This window comes from Cnephaeus nilssonii (assembly GCF_951640355.1).
Source record: "Cnephaeus nilssonii genome assembly, chromosome: 3".
Taxonomy (NCBI): domain Eukaryota; kingdom Metazoa; phylum Chordata; class Mammalia; order Chiroptera; family Vespertilionidae; genus Cnephaeus; species Cnephaeus nilssonii.
The window spans coordinates 103825207-103844027 of NC_137074.1; the positions used below are offsets into that span (position 1 = coordinate 103825207).

An 18821-nucleotide genomic window follows, 5' to 3' on the forward strand; every position below is an offset into this window, starting at 1 on the left:
ATAGAGAGACAATAAGATTACAGCAGTTAAGAAGATAAGTAGCCCTAGCCAGTTGGCTCAGTGGTTGGAGCATTGGCCCTTGGACTGAAGGGTTGCAGGTTCAATTCCAATCTAGGACATGTACCTCGGTTGCAGGTTCAATCTCCGGCTTCAGTTGGGGCACATACAGGAGGCAACCAGTAAATGTGTCTCTCTCACATCGATGTTTCTCTCTCTGTCTCTCCCCTGCTCTTCTACTATCTCTCTAATCAATGAAAAAAAAATCCTCAGGTGAGGATTAACAAAAACAAAAAAAGAAAGAAGATAAATAATAAGGAGATTAAAGGACTTTTTGGTAGTAGAATATTTAATGATTAACTTATCAAGAATTTATCAAAGCTAAACATCCTAAAATATTTGTGACTTAAGGTTAGTGATACCTTATATAGGCACACACACACACACACACACACACACACACACACACACATTTTCTTGTATTGACCTATAAGGGATAGATGTTCATTTAAGCCCATTTCTAGCTCCTAAGATTATCCTGGCCCTAACTTTTCTCTTGCTTATCTGTGTGCTTATCTGCTTGTTTCTGTTTATATTTTATATATTCGTATAAACTGACATTAATCCTTTCTGGAATAGGTGTGCCTAAATAAATGAATAAACAAACAAATGCCTTTCCTTTACAGGGTGATGCTATTGGTACTTTTCACTGTAAGTGCCTCATGGCAGGTTTCATGGCCAGGCTGAACACAATGCATCTGAGAGACTGTTCCAGGAGCAGGCTCCTGTCAGCTCAGACCCTGAAATCTGGGCTGGCTCCAGGTTCCTCTGTCTCTCCTTGGTCCCTCTAGTAGGCTCCCTTAGGCCCCTTGGAGACCTACTGTGCCATTTTAATTTCTTTTACAGATGAGGCTCAGGGAAGTTAACTAACATGCTAAAGGACATACTGCTAATAAATGGTAATCACACACTCAAGATTGGTTTGTTTCCAACAATTTATATTGCCAATCCAGCATGACTTTATGTATACCTATTTTTATTGGTGCTCTTTAAGTTCTGATCAATGTTTTGTTTTATTTCTCGTTAGGGGAAACCCAAACCAGAGAAAGGTTTTCTACATTCAAGAAGAAAGAGCCTAAGTCAGATAGGCAGGTATTGACCTTAAAGTATGGATGAGGAATCTGGAACTTGGGATACAGGGACCACATGGATACCAATTCCCTAGAATAGGCACTACTGCTTGCACCTGCTTTCCTGCATGGTTTGGGCATGGTAGATGCATAGGTTTGCAAGCAGGAAGTGGGTGGATCCAGGTTTTGTAAATATATACAATTTTGGGGATCCCTTACAAAATAATCCAAAATTAAGAACCTATAATAATAAAAGTGTAATATGCTAATTAGACCAGATGTCCCAGATGAAGCCAGGGCAGCAGGGGGCCAGAAGCAGCCGCAGGGGCAGGGGCAGGGGCTGAGCCCCTTGCAGGAATTTTTTGCATCGGGCCTCTAGTAGAGAATTATAAAGCTCATAGAATAAGAGGGCCTGAAGATTAAGTCCCATTAGTTTTGCTTTCACTTCAGTTATAGATTTTAGTTGTATAGATTTTAGTTGTATTTTCTGGAACAACATAGCATTTTTCAAGTAAATTTTTATTTCCCTACAGAATTCCTAAACTTATGAAGAAATTTAATGGGCAGCAAATTGATTGGGATGGAAGGACTAGCTAATAAATAGTGCTGGTTAACTTGCTTAGAAATTCTCTGGATAAATAAAAGTTGAGCATTAACAGAAAAAACATTCATTCTTATCTTAGTTCTTTTAGAAATTAGGACTGCTTTATTGCAAGGAACTGAAATTGATAGTTATAACACTTTCTTCCAGATAGGGAATTAAAGCAGAATAATAATAATAAAAACAAGGCTTGATGGAAGTACTAGCACCCTATTGTTGGTGAGAATTTAAATCGCACAGCATTCACAGTCCTTTTCAGAATCAGAGCTCATCAGCAGTGGACATGGAGAGCTGAGATCTTGAGGTGAGACAACCACTTGGGGAAGGATAGATGGGCTAGGAAGATCCCACCTGTAGATATCTAGCTTCTAATAAGTCCTGCTAGTAGGGATCCTGGGGTAGGCAAGTCAGTCTGCAACTGAGAATTGGTAAGACTGAGAAAGGCAGAAGGTAATCCTTAGTGAGACCCAGCAGGGACCTGGTAGTTGAACCACAGTATAGCATCAAAGGAGTAGATGAATAAATGACATAAGAAATAGAAAACTAGACATAAAGGACAGGAACATGGGCATAGGAGCCAGATTATCCAGGTCCAATTCCTGGTTCCACTGCTTATTGGGTATGTAAAACTTGAGCAAATTACTTAATCTCATAATACCTCAGTTTCTCCAGCTGTCAAATGGAAGTAATTATACAACCTATCACTCAAGGCTATTGTGAATTTTAAATTATCTTATTCATGTAAAGTACTTAGAACAAAGCCAGAACATATAATAAGCACTCAATAAATATTAGCTACTCATATTCAATATATTATTACTATTCTCATTATTATTAGTCTTGGTTATCAGTAGGAATAGAAAATGAAAGGTACCATGAAATAAGTTTGGGTTGTGGTAAACCAATGTTGAATAAAAGCCAAAGTTGTGATAAATAAGATAGAAACTGCGAGCAGGGCAGCCTGTTGGTGGAGAAAGTAAGAAGATATACAAAGAGACAGAGAGAGCAGAGATTCTGGGGCCTTGGTCCCTAATGCACACCATTTCCAGTCATTGTCTTAGTATAATAAACCCATTTTCTTGAGATCCTCCTTGCAACCCAAGAGCATAACTAAAACAGAGCTCACAGGCTGGATGATATATGATGCTTGGACTCAGAGAGGTCTCTGTTAGTGTTTGCAAACTAGCAATTCCAAAGTAGGAATGTATGCTCAATGATAGTGTCCAAATATATTATGGCCACCAGTTGAGCAGTACTTTAACCTCCTTGGAGAAGTGAGAGAATGGTGTAGTCAAGGAGGGCTTCCTGGAGACGATGATGCCAATGTTGCATCATAAACTATTGGTAGGAGGGTGTGGGGAAGGAATCAGAGGAATTCAGAGAAAAGTGCAGCAAAAGAATAAGGCCCAGAGCCAGAAATAGCCTGGTGTGTATCCAGAAGGGCAGACCAGCCTGCTGGGCTGCTAAGTGTAAGGAGGGCAGCACATGCCCAGAATGGATTTGAGGAGTGAGTGGAACGTCACTCAACAAATACTCACTGAACATTCCCCATGAGCAGGCACCACTGAGAAAGCAGGCCGAGAGCTGTGAGTGAGAGTGGCAAGGCTCCCACCCTCTGGGGGCCTGTATTGCCATGGGGAAAGCAAGTACCATCAAGTTAACAGAAAAATAGCAACTTTTAAACAGAAATAAGAACTATGAAGTAAAAGAAAGCAGGATATAAGGATGTGGGAAAGTGGGGAAGGCTATTTTTACACAGCCAAAGGAGATGACATTTGAGCAGAGACCTGAATAAAGGGAGGAGGAACTTTCTTGGGAGCTTCTCAGAGCAGATTCAGGAGAGAGATTATCTTGGCATGAAATAGGGCGGAGCTGGTTTAGATGAAGATGAAGAAACAGTTCTTTAACATTTCTGAGATAAATTAGTCAGGCCTCAGTGACTGTATAGATGCAGAGCATGAGATGCACCCAGCTAGCATGGCTCAGTGGTTGAGTGTTGACCTATGAACCAGGAGGTCACGGTTTGGTTCCTGGTCAGGGCATGTGCCTGGGTTGTGAGCTCCATCCCCAATGCGGGGCATGCAGGAGGCAGCCGGTCAATGATTCTCTCTCATCATTGATGTTTCTTTCTCTCCCTCTCCCTTCCTCTCTGATATCAATTTTTTAAAAAGAAAAGAAAAAAGGGATGGATGAAGAACAACTCTGAGATGAATGCAGGAGGAAAAGCAGGTTGGGATGAAAGCTAACAAGTTGTCTTCTAGAACAACATGAAGGTAGTGTGGTCCCTTGTATGGCAGCATCACCAGCAAGGGGATCTGGAGCTGCAGCAGAGGCTGAGCTGGAGATGTGGACTGGAGAGGGAGTGACACATGGGTGGTCAATGAAGCCATCAGCATCACTGAGATTGTCTGTTAGTCAACCAACAAGTATTTAGTGAGCACTTACCAAGTGCGACAAGTCCTGAAGGAGCTTTCTGTCTAATGGGGGCATGAAAAAAAATCTTTACACAAGTAAAATTATTTCAAGTACTGATGGCAGGTGATATGAATAAGTAAAATAAGGTCATGGGATAAAGAGTATTGGAGGGGAGGGGCAGTGGTGGCAGAGACCGAGCTAGCTATGGTTCTGAGAAGGTCCTCTGTGAGGACATGATGCTTGAATTGGAAACTGAGTAAGAAGGACACTCCCCTGTGAAAATCTGGATAAAGACCCTGTGAAGCAAAATAAGTTATACATTTTTAGTTACTGATTTGGGAGTGGAATTGGTATGTCTCAAGGACAGGTGAAAGGTCAGAGTGCCCTGGACAGAGTAAGTGAGGCAGGCTGGATGGAGGAAGATGGCAGAGGTCAGGGTAGGCCATGTTGGGTTTTATTCTGAGGGGTGTGTAGAGTGAATAGATCCAAAGGCTGAGGAAAGATTCCTGGAGAACACCTGCCCAAGGAGCAAAGGGAATGTGGTGTCACAGCATCAAGAGAGGGTCATCTATTGAGGAGCAAGTGATAAATCCTCCAGGAGCAATGAATTTTCATAACACAGAATGGCTCCTGTTTTGTGAAGCACAGAACAAAAAGATCCTTCAGCTCCACCCACAGCCCACTCACAAGCTGAAGGCCCAAGAAGGAGCCCATTTGTCCTGTCACGTTTTGTTTAGTTTCCTCTTCCAACAAAATAGCTTTAGTTTTACATGGTGAGATGTGCGGGGGCCTGATGCGGCGGGGGCCAGACATGGCGGGAATCTCCCTTTTCCACGTCCTGCACAGAAAGAGAGATGAACGAACTGGTTCTAAATGGAGGCGGCCAGGGATTGAGAAATAATAGAAATAAAGAAAGAAGACACAGAGATAGGTTTAAAGCTGGGAGCTGGGTGGGACGCCACCATTCTCTCTGAATGGAGAGGCAGGAAGACGATGACGACCCGAGCCACGCAGCATGTTTATTTTTATAGGCCTAGATTTACATATCTAGTCCCGCCCCTGCTGACACCTAGGCTGCTATGAAGTCAGAACTGATTAACATGTCCAGACTTATTGGGGAAGCATGTTCCCAGGGCGTGACTCTGCCTACGCCCTGAGTTCAGCTGACAATAATTAAGGAAAATTGCCCATGTGCCTTCCCAGGCGCCCTCTACAGAGATGTACATCATCATGGAATCAGTTTCCACAGCACTGTTTTCAGATAGCTACAAAAAATACTTCAGCATCATATGTAATCACAGTGCAGGCCTCAGCTAAGAATAACATCTCTGTCAACTTACTCCAAGGTTACTTTTGCATCTAGTCCATGCCTCTGTGGGGGAAGCTATCTTTAGAAGTTTTATGGATTGCCAAGCCACATGATGGACTGGACTGTAAACTGCCTCTCTTGATCCACAGGCACAACGCTTCGCTTGGACGTCTGGGATGGATGGAAGGAATTTCTGATGGGTTGTCTCCTCGGACAAAAACTTAAAGTCCAACGCTATTTATCAAATGAAAAACTGGTACTTAAGTACGGAGATAAAGCAAATGTTAAATTAATTTAAGTAATTTTTTAAAGTAACCCTAAATTTCCATAGGACCTTGAGTCTACAATTCACTCCATGGCTGGTGTGCTGCTCCATGCCAGTCCCACTTAGCATGTCTCAACCAGACCCCATTATGGAGAGATTTGTAGAATGAGGCAGCAGGGATGCCACCAGGGCTAACAGCCTTTGGGGAAGGATTGCACTTTGGGTACACATTCCTCAAGAAACACTATTTAAATGGGTGACCAGTTTGGATTGGGTATCAGACTTTTAACATCTCTTTTTAAAGCCATCAGAATAAGTATCTTGTCACTCTCACATTCAATTATTCTTTAAAAAATACAACACATTTGCTAATTGATTGGCTGAAACATTGGCTACCTCTTCCTAAGCTCCCATGTAATTTTTCAAGCTGTATTTAATACAACACTCATACTTTTGTAGTACATGAAGTGGAGCATGTGTGGCCTGGCCGTGGAGGTGGGTAGGCTCAGAAAAGTTAATGTATCTCTTCAGCTTCCCAAATGCTACATTACCCTTTTGTTTTCAATTCAGTGGTATTGTAGTACTTTAGAACAGTGCCCCCTTGTGGGTGATTTAATTATACTGTACAGAAGCCCACATACCCACCAGGAGCTCCAAGGTCTCTGTGAAGTGACAGATTGGAAAGCCACCATTTGCAATTTTACAAAATATCCAACTATTTTACATTAATTTTTTCATGCTCTAAATCCAAAGAAATAGTTGTGCTACATTGTTACACATAGTGCATATTTACTCAATACTTTGTAGCAGACACTGTGTTATATTTATTACCTAACTTTATACTTAACAATTTTATGAGGTAGATACTATTTTATCTTGTTTTATAGAAGAGGAAATCTATAAAAAATGTGCCCATTTTCACACAGCTAGCAAGGACATGACTGGTTGTTGGATCCTGACAATTAAAAGCTAGTGCTCATGTGCTTAACCATCTCCATTTGACTTAATCCTATCTAATAAAAGGGTAATATGCAAATTGACCATCACTCCAAGACACAAGATGGCAGCCCCCATGTGGTCAAAGATGGCTGCCCCCATGTGGACACAAGATGGCCGCCTCAAGATGGCCTGCAGGGGAGGGCAGTTGTGGGCAGTTAGGGGTGGCCAGGCCAGCAGAGGAGGGCAGTTGGGGGTGACCAGGCCAGCAGAGGAGGGCAGTTGGGGGAGACCAGGCCAGCAAGGGAGGGCAGTTGGGGGTAACCAGACCAGCAGGGGAGGGCAGTTGGGGGGGGACCCAGGCCTGTAGGGGAGGGTAGTTGGGGGGGACCAGGCCTGCATGGGAGGGCAGTTGGGGGAAACCAGGCCTGCAGAGGAGGGCAGTTGGGGGAAACCAGGCCAGCAGGAGAGGGCAGTTGGGGACAACCAGGCCTGCAGAGGAGGGCAGTTGGGGGAAACCAGGCCTGCAGGGGAGGACAGTTGTGGGCGATCAGGCCTGCAGGGAGGGCAATTAGGGGTGACTGGGCCAGCAGAGGGCAGTTGGGGAAGACCAGGTCTGCAGGGGAGGGCAGTTGTGGGTAATCAGGCCAGCAGGGAGGGCAGTTAGGGGTGACTGGGCCAGCAGAAGAGGGCAGTTGGGGGCAATTGGGCCGGCCAGGGAGAAGTTAGGCATCGATCAGGCTGGCAGGGGAGTGGTTAGGGGGTGATCAGGCTGGCAGGCAGAAGCGGTTAGGAAATCAGGCAGAGGCAGGTGAGCAGTTGGGAGCCAGCAGTCCTGGATTGTGAGAGGGATGTCTGACTGCCCATTTAGGGCCGATCCCACCAGGATCGGGCCTAAACAGGTGGTCGGACATCCCTCAGGGGGTCCCAGATTGGAGAGGGTGCAGGCTGGGCTGAGGGACACACACCCTCCCTCCCCATGCACGAATTTCATGCACTGGGCCTCTAGTATTTAAATAAAATGTAAGAGCTTGGTGACTATAAATGATCACATTGAAAAGCTCCTTTTATTCCTCTACCCAATTACCAAATATCTATTGAGCATTTGCTATGTATTGGTATTATGCTAGATCCTGTGAATATAGCAATTCACAAGACATGGTCCATTCTCTCAGCAAGCTTACAGTCCAGTAAGGGAAAGAGAAAACCAGTAACCAATTCCTGAAGAAGCAGAACTGCAAAATGTTTGAGATTACCAAATGCAGTGCCCATCTGCTAGGTTCAAAGCCCCACTCCCTCAGTGTTCAGGTGTGTAAACTTGGGCAAATTATTCCACCATCCTGTACCTCAGTGTCCTCTTGTATAACATGGGAATGATAATAACATCTATCTTATAGAACTGTTTTAGAGATTAAGGAATTAGAGAGCTCTCTGGCAGGTGGCAAGCAGGATACAAATGTTAAATACTGTTATTAGTCAATGTGAAAAGTGTTATGACATGGGCACCATGCAAGATGATATGGGAATGTATAATATGATGAATTAACAGACTCAGGGGATCATCTTGAGAAAGAGAATTAAAATTGAGGCCTGAAAAGTTGGTACTCAGATAAATGGTAGGGAGAAAAGAAACACATGTTCCAAAGCAGATGGAACCACATGTACAAAGATTAGGGCAAGAGAATAGATGTTCAAGGTACTGAAAGAAGTTTCACATGATAGGTCAGAGTGAGAGGGAGCTAATGGCCAGAGGCTCAAAAGGTATGAAGAGGCCAGTTCACGCAGGACCCACAGAAATGTAAAGGAAGTGTTCTGAAGGTATAGAAAGGCATTTTAGAAGGCTGGCTGGCTTCAGTGTGAGGAATAGAGGAAGGCAGGAAGACAGGGAGACAGTCAAGAGATTATTATTGTTTAGGACTAAGAGGACAGACTCTGAAAATATACATTTAGGAGGCAGGATCAATTAATTTTGGTAACAAGAGTGCTTCCAGTTCCCACAACGTGGGTAATAAAGATGAAAACAGAGGCCAGTTAGTCCATCCAGGAGAGGCTTTGCTCCCAAATCAAGAACACTGATCAAGTTCAGAGATGCTGATGTGCATTAATGAATTTCAAAAGAAACTGATGTGTGAACCAAAGTGCCAGCGCATTAATCTGTGCCGTGCCAGCACAGCCAAGGGTTTGGTGAGCCTGAGGAGGGTGGTGGTGAAGGATTGAAGAAAAGACAGACAAAGAGAATAAGCTGGGTCTAGGTGGATCTCCTGTGCCTGGCTGAGGCCACAGAACAGATTCAGATGGCAAGCTGAGGCTTTATTTTATAGTCAGAGACAAACAAGTTTGTGGTCAACATAATTACAATGTTCTTGTGAGTTTCACTTGTTTTGGCAGCACTTGCTGCACCTCCCACAGACCATTAGCTACCCAGATAGGATCTAGGGGGCATCATAAGGTCAAGCTTAATTATGCTAAGAGGGCTGTGCCCTCTAAGCTGGGACTTGTTTGTGGCTCTGCCACAGGTCAATCTGAGACTTAACCCTATAGCCGCTCCCTACATTAACCTATAACTCTAATTAGTTATGATCTAACTGCCAGAGGCTTCTAGAGACTCATATGTTCTGGGCAAGCCACTTACCTCATACAAGAAAATTATATGGGAAGTCACATACCACATCCAAAGGTGATGTGAGGAGCATGCAATCAGACATTGCAGAGTTAGTTACACATCATGTATTTTGGATGGTATCAGGCTAGCTTGTCTCCATCTACAGAGGGGTCAGATAGCCTTGCCCAAATGTATCCTGGACAATACCTCGGGGGACCCTGTCTCGGTTTCCCTCCCTAATTCTTCTTTCTCTGAACAGCCTTCCCCCATCTTTTAGCTTATGCCTTATGGAGTGTTGGAAGGACAGTAAAAAGGCCAGTGTAGCTCCAGTTCAGTGAAATAGAAGGGGACTGGTACAAAGTGGGGCAGGAGAAAGGAGCAGGGGCCACATGATGAAGGGCCTTAGGTGAGGAGTTAGAACTTCAATTGTTGGAACAGAGGACAGCCACCAATCTATAATAATGAAAGCATAATATGCTAATTAGACTGGACATCCTTCCAGACAAAGCCAGGGCTGCGAGGGAAGCCTGGGTCCTGGGTGCCAGAGGGAAGCCAGTGCTGGCAGCTGGGGAAGGAAGGCCTATCTTGCACGAATTTCATGCATCAGGCCTCTATTTAAGGAATAAAAAGTTCATTGAGTACAGGGTGAGGCAAAGCCTGGAGAGGGATAAATGGAGGTGGGAGAGGAGATGATGGTACTGGGGATGGTGTAGGTAGGGGCCACCTAGTGGTGATCAGATAGCAATAGTGTCTCAGAAGCCAAAAAATAAGGAATGATAGAAAAGAGAGAACAAGCATACACAACTTTAAAATTTCTAAAATGTGTTGAATTTCTTCCCGTACTGTCCCAGTTGATATAAAGCTTTGTATTCTTCCTGAGCATTTAATTTTCATAAAAAAGAAAGCTTCTTCAAGGAAAGTGGTTTGAACTATGTACATGTGCGTAGTAGGATAATGTGTATAAGCAGAAATTCTACAGTTTAACTTGTATGTTACTGTATACCTTTTCTGAAAATTGTTTGGGTATAAGTTAGGAAGAAACAAACATTTAACTAGAATGTTTCATGGGTGTTTAGTGTAATTACATCTGTCTGTTTGCTGACTTACTAAACACCCCCACTCCTACTTGTTTCACTCATTCAGGTATCAGAAAAGGGTGGCCCTGTACATTGCCGCCTTTTATGGCTACATTGAGCTCACTGAATGGGCCCTGAAGCAGGGTGTGCGGCCCAACGAGGCAGTTGGCGTCCACCCCTACCGAGCATGGTGCCACGAAGCTCTGCATGCAGATGTCTCTAAATGTCCCATTCATGCAGCTGCAGAAGCGGGCCAGCTGTTGATTCTGAAGGCCTTTGTCAACTACAGTGTGCTGTGCCTGGAATGCAAAAATGCAGCGGGTCAAACTCCCCTGACCATCGCATCCAAACACAAGCATAAAGACTGTGTATTATATTTACTTAGTAAAATGTGGTCCACAGTTTCTTTTCTGAAGATTTCAGTCCCCATGAGGATCTATATTAAAATAAAACAGTGGGTCCTCAGAGCTCAGAGTCACAATCTTTACAAAAACCAGCTTTGTGGAGCGAGGGTCTTTGGGGCGAAAACTGGAGACCCTGTGATGGTGGATGGTTTCACCAAACCAAAAATGACCTCAAAGAGCTGGCACAAAGCTGGGAACGAAGACTCACAGAACACTGTGTGCCAGCTACCACCTCTCAGGAAACCCATCAATCCTTTGGCAATTTCACAGCAGGACACAAGAGAACAAACCCTCAAATGTCCTCAGCTGGTAGATACAAATACATTTTCTGAATTGCAAAGACATCGACAACAAAATCGGAAAAATATGATTGCTACAGTTAGGAAAAAAGAAAAGCTCATAAAAAATGCATATCTACCCCCAATTTCCCTCCCTCCGGTTTCAAGCGTGGGCTATTCACACCCGTCTTTTTATTATGCAACATCCCGTACTGACTTTATACTCAGATCCTCCTTCAAATCTTTCTCTGAGCACAGTGGGAGAACTCCAAGGGAAAACGCCATCTACTGCTTAGCTGTGGCCAGGTAATGTTTCCTCTTTAAAAATACAAGGGTAAACTTTTAATAGGGCAGGGCTAGGGGCAGGGATTGGTCTATGAAGTCTTATCATGCCATAGAGTTTATGCAGGATGTTCCAATGCACCTGGCTTCAGGGACCTCACCTTAGCCTCATGTCTAGGACAAAACCAACTGATTTTATTGGCCAGTCCAATCTGCGTAGTGCTTTACTCCATAAGCTTTCAGGAAGAAAAGAGACACAGTTAAAAGAGCTGTTTCAGCCTGGTCAGTGTGGTTCAGTAGTTGAGCATTGACCTATGAACCAAGAAGTCGCTGGTTCATTTCCCGGTCGGAGCACATGCCGGGGTCACGGGCTGCATCCCCAGTCAGGGTATGAGTGGGAAGCAACTGATCAATGTTTCTCTCTCACTCTCCCCAGTCCTCTCTCTAAAATCAATTTTAAAAACTAATAAGAAATGTTCATTATAATTAAATGGAGAAGAGGAAACTAAAATGTGGGAGGGAGACATCAAAAGTGTATTGGAAGATTGGTTGGTAATGATGAAAGTGAAAGGAAAAAAAGAAACAATTTAATGACCAACCAAACCACAAAGACTTCAGTTGACTTACTGGGCAACTGAAGGTGGGGGGAGATCTATATTGGATAGGGTGATAGAATTGGCATTAATGTTTAAGGTAAGTTTTTAAAAGTTATGCAGGATCATATTTAAAGACATAACTAAGTGTAGCTGAATGGATTTTTCAGGCACATTCATTTCATAAGATAAAATTTTTATGTATTGTTATCAGATTTCACTGAAAACACAACTCTGACCAAGTCTCCAGTCCCATTTATTTGTTACTAGGGGCCCAGAGCAAAAATTTGTGCACCTTGGAAGGAACAGTGGGGCGTGAGGCTGTGGTGGGCACAGGGGTGGGTCTTGGCCCATCCTCCACACCCCCGCCCAGCCCCTCCTGCCATAGCTCCTGGTCCCCTGTCTGCCGGCAGTCCCGTGGCCGCTGATCCCATGCACTGACGGCACCGGCCCCACTCGCACCTTCTGATGGTGTGGAGTGATTTGGGACCAGTGCCAGCAGCGGGTGCGAGCAGCGGCTGCTGCCCCAATTGCCCCTCAGGAGCAGGGGGAGGTGGAGAAGCCCCCAGGGGCGATCGGCACTGGCAGCCACCGCTGGCATCCACTGATGGCACCGAGTGATCAGGGCTGGCGCTGGGCACTGGCAGTGGGTGCAAGCAGCGGCTTCAGCGCCAGCAGCGGGTGCAAGCGCTGTGTGGGACTGCGGCACACGGGAGTAAAGAATTTTCAGGAACCATCAGAGCCTTGCCCCGATGACAGCAACCAGTGCCCCGCCTTGGTCTGGTGCCTCTGCTCACCTGCTCCACCATCCCACCACAGCTGATGCTGCCATTTTCCACACTCTGCCGCCTGCTACTGACACCCGCCATGTTCCATGCACGCCCCCTGGTGGTCAGCACACGTCATAGTTACCGGTTGTTCGGTTGTTCTGCTGTTTGGTCTATTTGCATATTAGGGTTTTATATATATATAGATGAGGTGTTATTGGGTGCCAGTACTATAGCAGAAATACAGATTTGTGACTGGCTTTTTTCCTTACTGAATTTATGATAAGGAAAGAAAAAACAAGGCTAAATTGTTTTAGTTGCCCTTCTGTATATTGGTCTTTATTTCAGGTCTATTTTATTTTAGTGAGGTTATTGCCACCTAGTGGTGAGAGTGATCTGGGTTATAACACGGGCACAACTCAGGACAATGAAGTTGATAGTACAGTAAAAGAAGAAACTGCTTAATATCTTCAATCCTTGTAATTTGTGAGTTGTCTCTGACTAGAATGTAGAAAAAGAGATCATCTAAAAGTCTAGAAAAAGACTAGCAAATTATTAATTAAAAAATTATATAGCCCATCTTAAAATCAGGCTGTAAACATAAGAAAGGAAATACTGGTTAGTTTTATCAACAGATGCATGCTAAAAATGAGTTAATTGTTCAAGTATCCAATAAGTGATTACTATGGCCCAGTGCAATGCTATGCAGGATGGAAATGTGCAACCACATCTGTGTTTAAGGTAGGCATGTGTGTGCTTTGGGGGGAAGAAAGGCTACTCTGTTGTGTGTAGTGCTTTCTTGGGGAGGAAATGGGTTGTGAAATATATAGCAAAATGCATAAGAAGTGTTAATCCCACACATATGGATCATTTTGCATCCACACATGTAATTGTCACTCATATCAGTTGCAAAATATTTCCAGCACCCCAAAAAGTTCCCTCATGCCCCTTGCCAGTCAATAACTCCTCCCAGATATGACCATTATCCTGATCTCTAGTGATAAGATTACTTTTGCCTGTTCTTGAATTTCATATAAAGGGCATCATGTGGTATCTGCCTTCTATGTGTGGCTTGTTTTGCTCAACATATTGCCTCTGAGATTCATCCATGTTTTTTCACATATTGATATTTTTTTTACTTCTATATGGTATTCCTTTTCTGTGTAGTATTCCATACCTTTAGTTATCTGTTCTCATATTGATGGGCATTTGGGTTGTTTCTAATTTGGTGCTATTTTGAATAAAACTCTATAGTTACTTGTGTATATGATATTTGGTGGACATTTGCATTCATTTCACTTGACTATATACCTAGAAATGGAATTTAGGTATATAAATTTATTTTTATATATTTAAATTTATTTTTAGTAAACACTTCCAAACAGTTTTCAAAAGAGGTTGTACTAGCATGCTGTTTTTGTAGGTATCCTAATATATAAAAATCCAGGGTCCATAACAACTGACTGAAGGCTTGACCGAACACTGGAAGTCAGTCCTGCAGGCAGTGCTGGGTTGCCGTGGTGACCCAGCACTGACTGCTGCCGGTGAGGGCAGAGCGACCCAGCACTGACTGCCGAGGGGGCTGCAGATCAGGCCCAGAAAGAGGCCCGGAGAGAGGGGCAGGGTCTGATCCGCAGCCTCCGTGCCAGCTATTGGTCAGCCGTTGCCTCTCTCTTTCTCTCCTGGCTTCACCAGCAGCTGTGCCTCTGTTTCTCCCTGGGCCTCCGTGGGGGCTGCTGATCAGCCCCGCCTCTCTGATCAGGCCAGGAGATGCTGACTGGCATAGAAACCAACCAATCAGAACCAGATCTGGGTGAACTGTGAGGAGCCAATGGCTGCCTAGGAGGCAGAGCGTTTGACACTGACTGGCATAGAAACCGACCAATCAGAACCAAATTGGCCAGCAGAGGAGGGCAGTTGGGAGCGAGATCAAGCAGGTATGGAGGGCAGTTGGGGGCGAGATCAGGCCTGCAGGGGAGGGCAGTTGGGGGCGAGATCAGGTAGGCAGAGGCAGTTAGTGGTGATCAGGCTGTCAGGTGACAGCAGTTTGGGGTGAGATCAGGCCAGCAGGGGTGGGCAGTTGGAGGTGAGCTCAAGCCAGCAAGGGAGGGCAGTTGGGGGCAACCAGGCTTGCAGGGGAGGGTAGTTTGGGGCGAGATCAGACTGGCAGGGAGGGCAGTTAGGGGCAATCAGGCAGGCAAGCAGAGGCAGTTAGAGGCAATCAGGCAGGCAGAGAGGTTAGGGGTGATCAGGCAGGCAGGCAGAGGGGTTAGGGGCAATCAGGCAGGCAGGAAGAGGCAGATAGGAGTGATCAGGCAGGCAGGCAGGTGAGCAGTTAGAAGCCAGTGGTCCCAGATTGTGAAAAGGATGTCTGACTGTCAATTTAGGCAGTAGGACATCTCCCAAGGTGTCCCCAATTGGAGAGGGTGCAGGGTGGGCTGAGGGAACCTCCCCATGCACGAATTTTATGCACCAGGCCACTAGTCTATAATAATAAAAGGGTAACATGCTAATTAGATCGGACGTCATTCCGGACCTCATTCTGGACGTCCTTCCACATGAAGCCAGGGCTGTGAGGGAAGCCCAGGTCCCAAGTGCCAGAGGGAAGCCAGTGCCGGCAGCCAGGGAGAAGGCCTACTCTTGCATGAAATTTGTGCATCGGGCCTCTCGTATCTTATAAAATTGTAGTTATTAGGGAAAACAACTTCAAGGTTGAGACAGGAATTTCTGGGGAAAACATTGCATTCACTATTATTCTTTAGTGAATAAGGGAGGCATGGAAGGAGGGATGGTTAGTTTGATTTTGTACAGTGCTTCCAGCAAATCTTTCCAACTTTACTGTTTCTCTTTTCCCAGTATTTGCACTTCCCTCTCTTTGCACTCTCTACTTCCTTTCCATCTGTTTTCTCTTTCCATTGCATCTTTCCCTGGGGGAGAACCTGTAGTTTTCATGCCCCTTGTCAGGGTAGGGCCAGAGCCCTGCATGAGCTCTGGTGCTCTGAGTATCTCTGAGTGTCTGTGAGTCCATGTATTCTTCTAAATTCTCCTTAGTCCAAGTTCCTCTTTTATCCTCTGCTCACTAGTAACAGGTGTTGGGTCTGAGCCCCTCTGCCTGGGGATGGACCTCCTAGGATGCCAGGTCTTAGATGGAGAAGCCATGAGAGGTTGTGGGTATACAAGAAAGAACTGAAGCCAGTGGCCATATAGCCATCAGACAAGAACAGTCCTCACAGCAAAGTCCATACAGGCAGGCAGCCGGACACTGGCTGGTGAACATAGATCTTTCCCATAAAGCAGCATCAGTCTCTGTACCCACAGCTATTATCTGAGCAGCCACACGCTGCCTCCTAGACTCACCGCCTCACATCATAGTGGTATCTGAGCTCTCAGGTTCAGAAGCTTCTCCTGTCTCTCCTGCCCAGCTGCTCTCTCTAGCAGATTTCTTCACACACTCCATCCTAGCTGCTCTCTCTCCATACTCTAGCAGACTTCTTCTCACTCCCACCTCAGCCGACTAGACTAGTCAGTAACCTACTTTATACCATTTATACAAAGAAGGATTTGTGCCAATAGTTACACCAATCATATTGGCTACTGAAGGGCACAGTGTACCGTGTGTCCTTGCACCCGCTCATGCTATCTTGGCCTGATTAGGATTCCCAGGTTCAGAGTCCTTGAACACATCATTTAGGTACATACCCAGAGCAGCCTTTGGCCATTCTGGTGTATTGATAACAAGGCCTCTGTGCTCCCACCAGCCTTGACTATCGGGGGACCTGGCATGGTTCCCACACACCTGCACAGCTCTTTTTTTCTGGTTTATGCCCCTCATAAGAGTCATGAAAGCACCTATGTCTACCTGAAACTGCCAGTCAATCAGAGAGAGGTGGACATAGTTATGCTACCCTTTCCTCCTTGAACTTGGACTCCTATGCTGAAAAGAAACAGATTCAGTGAGGTTGTTGGGCTGATGGCCCAATTAGTGATTATTAACTACTAGAGGCCCGATGCATGAAATTCATGCAAGGGGCTCAGCCCTTGCAGCCACAGTGGCTTGCTTCGAACCTTGCAGCCCCAGCTTTGTCTGGAAGGTCATCCAGAAGGATGTCTGGTCTAATTAGCATATTATGCTTTTATTATTATAGATTATTCACTTAACAAACATTTATTGAGCTGGTGATATAGTAATAGGATGATTTTCCTAGTTTTAGCACTGAAAGTCCTGCTTTCTGGGAAGTCCCTCAGTTCTTGGCACACCAGGGCAGTTGTTCATCCTATACAATCAAGAGCAAACACAGATATGGTCCCGTACGGGTGAAGCAAACTGCTTAGTCTGGTGTGATGGGCATTATCACACAAGCTGAGGAAAGTGCTATAAAGGACTATAAAGTGCTTGAAGCGAGAGGTTCTATAGAAGCCTGACATGGACCTTGATCTCCCTAAGAAAATGTCTGAGCTGAATTCTGAAGGATGAGTGGGGGTTAACCAGGTGAAGAAGGAGTGGAGAGAGAGTGATCCAGGTAGAAGAAATGGCTTGTTCAAAAGCCTTGTGGCTGGAGCTCATGGAGCATTTGTGAAATAGAAAGATGTACTAAACTCTAGCTAAAGAGACAAACATGGAGAGGCAGGCTGGGGCCCCTATGAAAGACTGGGCAGTTTTAGCCTTAAAACAATGAGGGAAAAGTTTGACCTGATCAGCTTCACACTTTTTAAAGACCACTTGGCTACCATGCAGGAGAACTAGAAAGGATTCTGAAGTCCAGATAGGAGGCAATACAGGGGTCCAGGGGAGAGACAGTGAGTGCACTACATGAGTGACGTGAGTAATGGAAAGAAGTAGATGCATTTAAGACAGATGTAAGAAAGAAATTGATAGGACTTGGTGGTAGATTGCATACGATAATAAATGAAGGCCAGGGTAGATGGATTACTCTTGTCTTTTGAGCTAATCAAAGCAAAAGTGAGGTCTGGGTACACAGACACACCCAGACACTGCTTCAACAGCATGGCCCACAATGCTCTGCTCCCGCCTCTAGAAAGATATATATATATATATATATATATATATATATATATATATATATATATATATTTAGTATTAATAAATGGGGTTAGGGGTTAGGCGGGCCCGGCCATACTGTGTGCCTGCTGCACCGGCAGGGCTGAGGGGACTGGGTGCCACCATCTTGTGGCTGTGGGCACTGCCATCTTGGAGGGCGTGGCAGTCAATTAGCATATTTCCTCCTTATTGGCTGTGGGCACCACCATCTTTGTGAGGGCATGATGGTCAATTAGCATATTTCATCTTTATTAGATAGGATGGGTGCTCAATTTTATCAAATGCTTTTTTGCATCTATTGATATTATCATATGATTTTTATCCTTCATTTTGTTTCTGTGGTGTATCACATTTATTGATTTACAGATATTATAGCAACCTTGCATCCCCAAAATAAATCCCATTGGATCATGGTATATGATATTTTTAGTATATTCCTCAATCTGATTTGCTAATATTTGGTTGATGATTTTAGCATCTATGTTCATCAGGAATATGGGGCTATAATTTTCTTTCTTTGTATTGTCTTTATCTGGTATTGGAATTAGGATAATGCTCACCTCGTAAAATGAGCTTTGGAGTCTTCCTCCTCTTGAATTATTTTGAATAGTTTTATAAGGTGTTAGTTCTTCTTTAAATATTTGAAAAAAAATACCTTTGAAGACTTCTGGTACAGGACTTTTGTTTCTTGGGAGTGTTGTGACTACTGCTTCATTTTCATTAGTTGCAATCAGTCTATTCATATTTTCTGATTCTTCCTGATTCAGTTTTAGAAGATTATATGCTTCTAGGAATTTATCCTTTTAGTTCAGATTGTCCAATTTGTTGGCATATAGTTGTTCCTCATGTTTTCTTAGAATCTTTTGTATTTCTTTGGTGCCATTTCTTATTTCTTTTTCATTTCTGATTTTATTTATTTGGGTCCTCTCAATTTTTTCTTGATGAGTCTGGTTAAATGTTTGCCAATCTTATCTTTTTAAAGAACCAGATCTTGGTTTCATTAATCTTTTGTAGTTTTCTTTTAGACTTTATTTTATTTATTTCCACTCTGATCATTATTACTTTTTCTTTCTATTCACTTTGCGCTTTGTCTGTTGTTCTAGTTCT

General features: G+C 44.3%; 1 protein-coding gene across 1 annotated transcript in view; it reads left to right on the top strand.

Moving 5' to 3' along the window:
- Positions 1-18821, top strand: part of ANKUB1 (ankyrin repeat and ubiquitin domain containing 1) — a gene marked incomplete at both ends in the record, with an annotated part of 87180 nt that overhangs the window by 48849 nt on the left and 19510 nt on the right. The window contains 2 exons of the mRNA XM_079767127.1: positions 5602-5716; positions 10399-11319. Of these exons, the coding sequence (XP_079623253.1) occupies positions 5602-5716; positions 10399-11319 (1036 nt within the window). The remainder of the gene's footprint in view (positions 1-5601; positions 5717-10398; positions 11320-18821) is intronic.